The 3,741-nt window shown below is 36.5% G+C and overlaps 1 protein-coding gene across 1 annotated transcript; it reads right to left on the reverse strand.

The window, feature by feature from the left end:
• Nucleotides 2,381-3,187, reverse strand: LOC109836061. Its single transcript, XM_020403984.1, has one exon. It carries the CDS (start codon nt 3,185-3,187, stop codon nt 2,381-2,383), a length of 807 nt encoding a protein of 268 aa, XP_020259573.1.

Below are 3,741 nucleotides of genomic sequence, written 5' to 3' on the forward strand. Positions count from 1 at the left end.
TAATGGTCAGTATCAGACAGTTAGTGAAGGTTAGTACAATCATCAAGCTTAATTTGCCAAAGCCATTGAAGTTGTGCAAAAGTGGAGATAAATTGTCGTTATTTCTTAGTCTTATCAAAGCTCTAGAGACTAGGTGCTATATATGATATATCCTAGTGGAAAAGAGAAGATAAACACTAAAGACTCAAAGTGTGACAATAATCCAAATAATTAATGCTTAATCCTCAACGATTTCACTTAAAGTGTAGTTTGGTTGTTCGTAGAAAATTCCAATTTCAATTACAATCAAAATTCCTTTTAGAAAAATAGTGACAATTATTAGTTTGTCACACAATAACTACAGTACTTTTTCAACAATATTTGCAAAGGATTAGGGTAAATATCACATAATCAACTAACTACCTAAAACTAATTCGGTTGTCCCACAAAATTCTTTTGAACTTTCATTTTATCCCGCTAAATCCCTCAGAACCTCACGGTATCTCATCGAATCCGCCTTAACTTTCAAAATTTTCCCATGGAACCCCTTACAGTGTTAATGGATAGACATGCTACACAATCAAAATAATGGACAACAACGCCATCAATACCGATATGAAGTCCGTATTCCACTTTTATTTGTCCTCTTGTGGAGGTCAACACAAATTCAAATTCCTTGGATGGTGATCCCGCAATCTCATCACATCTTAAAGTGGTCCATTTTTATTCTGATTCCAACCGAACCTAAACCAAATCTAAACGCAACACTTGGAGAACTTGTAGCATCATATTTTTATTTTCTCCTAGCATATAATATGTCCTTTTTTTTATAGCTATATCGATCAATTCGTACTAGGCACCGAAAGTTTTTTGTAGCAAAAAGCGAGATGCAAACTACATGGATCTCAAGAAGAGTTGGTTAAAAAGTTTTTGGTGCGCATTTTGTGATGTTTTTGTTTGTGAGAAAAGATTTCGATTCTTGAAGAGATGGCGATTTCTGAAGCAATGAGGATTTTATCATATGCATAAAAAAGTTTCATGGATATATGTTCTGTTAGCATAAGTACATCTGTATATGAGAGGGAACCTTGTTCACATTTTACTTGATTATAATTAAGGTCGTATATATTATTAGCACATAGCATATACAATATACTGACATCGAGGGATGATTTTCTTCACGAAGCCATTGGTTACGTAGCATGCATGTCGCTCAAAGCTTTATTAACTCTTTAAACTTTTGATTAAGTGAATTTTTTTAGGTAGAACATTTGTTGTATGGGCTAATGATGTTTAATTTGTTTTGTTGATAAACTCACTTTTAATTTGTTGTAGGAGTGTTCAGTATCCCTCAAGACCCACTACGTACCTATCCAAAGTTCCAAACCCATAGGCAACGGATAAGATAGCTTGTCTAAAGTATAAAACATCCTATCCATTAATGGATACTCGACTTGAGCTGGACCCGCATTCACTCATAATAGAGTAGGATCTTGGGTCCAATGATTAGGTATGAGCAAATTGTTTTTTTTTGTCAATGAAAATTTTTTATTCATTCACCAAAAGTAATGAGTTTAAGTACAACAAGGTCCTCCTATGTGAGATATCAAATTTAAAAAATATCAGAGAAGTTCATTCATCTAGCTATTTACAGGGAACTAATCCATTCTTTGAAATCTTCCGGCAGGGAGCTGTTGAGGATAATGATTAATATATCCATTTTGATTTCCTTCACCAAATGATCCTTGTTTTTGCATTGTTGTTTGTAGATCCTGCTGTTACGTTCACACCAGATTTTATACAGTGTGGAAGTAAAAGCCAGCCTCTTTACTTTCATTTTGTTCCCTTTACCTCTAAGCTTGGTACAAAACCAGTCAAGGAGGCAACTCCAGCTGCAAGCCTTCCATTTAAACTGCAACCAATTCATCACCTGATTCCAAACTTCACGAGAAAAAGGACAACTAAAGAATAAGTGGTCCCTGCTCTCCAAACCTGAGTTTGAACACAAACAGCAAATGTTTTCTATCACAATTCTCCTCCGCAACAGCCTATCCTTTGTTAGCAACCTATCTTGGATAGCAAGCCAGCAAATTAGAGAACGCTTTGGATAGTTCATATCCCCCCAAACAGTATTCCGCCATTTCACCTTGCTGACATTGGGGGAAAGAATCTTGTACAGGGAAGAGAGTTGAACCTTGGTGTTTTTATAGCATGAAGCAATAAGGTGACTTAGGTTAGCTTCCCCCCCACAGTGAATCAATGAACTGTCTCTAGTCTTCAACATTTGTTTCCATGTCCATGAATCCCCATTTTTTGCCTACACTTGCCAAATGCTTTTGTCTTTTAAATAGTTTTCATGAATCCATCTAATCCACAACAGCTCTTTATTGACATGTATATATCATAAATTCCTCAAAGCTGAGGCTCTATTCCATATTACTGCAGAGAAAATACCCAGGCCTCCTTGATCCTTTGATAAGCAGATTTTATCCCATGAGACAAGTGCAGTTTTGAGTGACTGATCCTTTTTCCCCCACAAGTAATTTCTGCAGAGTTCATCAATTTTATGGAGCACTTTCATAGGTAAAATATAACTTGAAGTCCAATAGATTTGAACTCCAAGTATCACACTTTTTATCACCTGAATTCTTCCAGCATATGATAAAGTTTTGCACTTCATCCAGTTCTGAAATTGACCAGAAATCTTATTGAGGAGAGGGAGGCAGTCTACATAGGAAAGTCTTTTGTATAACAAAGGAACTCCAAGATATTTGATTGGCCATACCCCTTCTTTAAAACCCAGACAGTCTCCAATTGATGTTTTGACAGTATCAGATACACCTCCATAGAATATTGAACTCTTCTCAGGATTGGCTACAAGTCCTGTGGTAGTACTGAAATCATTCAAGCATTGATTCAAATGTTGCACCGAGAGAATATCTCCTTTTGCAAATAAAAGTAGATCATCCGCAAAGACAAGATGGGTGATTTTTAATTTCCCACATCTAGGATGATACTTGAAATTCTTTTCATTCTTTAACTTATCCAATCTCCTAGATAAGTATTCCATCCCAAAGATGAAAAAGTAAGGTGATAAAAGGTCACCTTGCCTCAGTCCCCTCTCCCCTTTGAAATAGCCATGGAGGGATCCATTTAAAGAAATTGAAAACTTTGGAGTGGAGATACAAGCCATTATCCATTTTGTCATCTTACTAGGAAAGGCTAGACCCTGCAGCATATCCTCCAGAAATTCCCAGCTGAATGTGTCAAACGCTTTCCTTATATCAATGTTGCAGACCCTGCAGCATATCCTCCAGAAATTCCCAGCTGAATGTGTCAAACGCTTTCCTTATATCAATGTTGAGCATTACTCTAGGTGAAATATGCTTCTTCCCAGCTGAATGTGTCAAACGCTTTCCTTATATCAATGTTGAGCATTACTCTAGGTGAAATATGCTTCCTCCCATAGTTTTTAATCAACTCAAGCGCAAGTAGAATGTTGCTGGATATTTGCCTACCTTTTACAAAGGCACTCTGAGCTTCATTAACCAAATGACCCATAACAGTTTTAACCCTGTTTGCCAAGATTTTTGAGATGATTTTGTACAAACAGTTACAGCAAGATATTGGTCTATAATCAGATGGAGTTTTGGGGCATTGAATTTTAGGGATCAAAGTAATTGAGGTAGAATTTACCATGCCCAACATCTTTCCAGTTCTGAAGAATTCCTGAATGGCCTGTGTTACCTCTTCACCAATGAT

This window comes from Asparagus officinalis, chromosome 1 (assembly GCF_001876935.1).
Source record: "Asparagus officinalis chromosome 1, Aspof.V1, whole genome shotgun sequence".
Classification (NCBI taxonomy): domain Eukaryota; kingdom Viridiplantae; phylum Streptophyta; class Magnoliopsida; order Asparagales; family Asparagaceae; genus Asparagus; species Asparagus officinalis.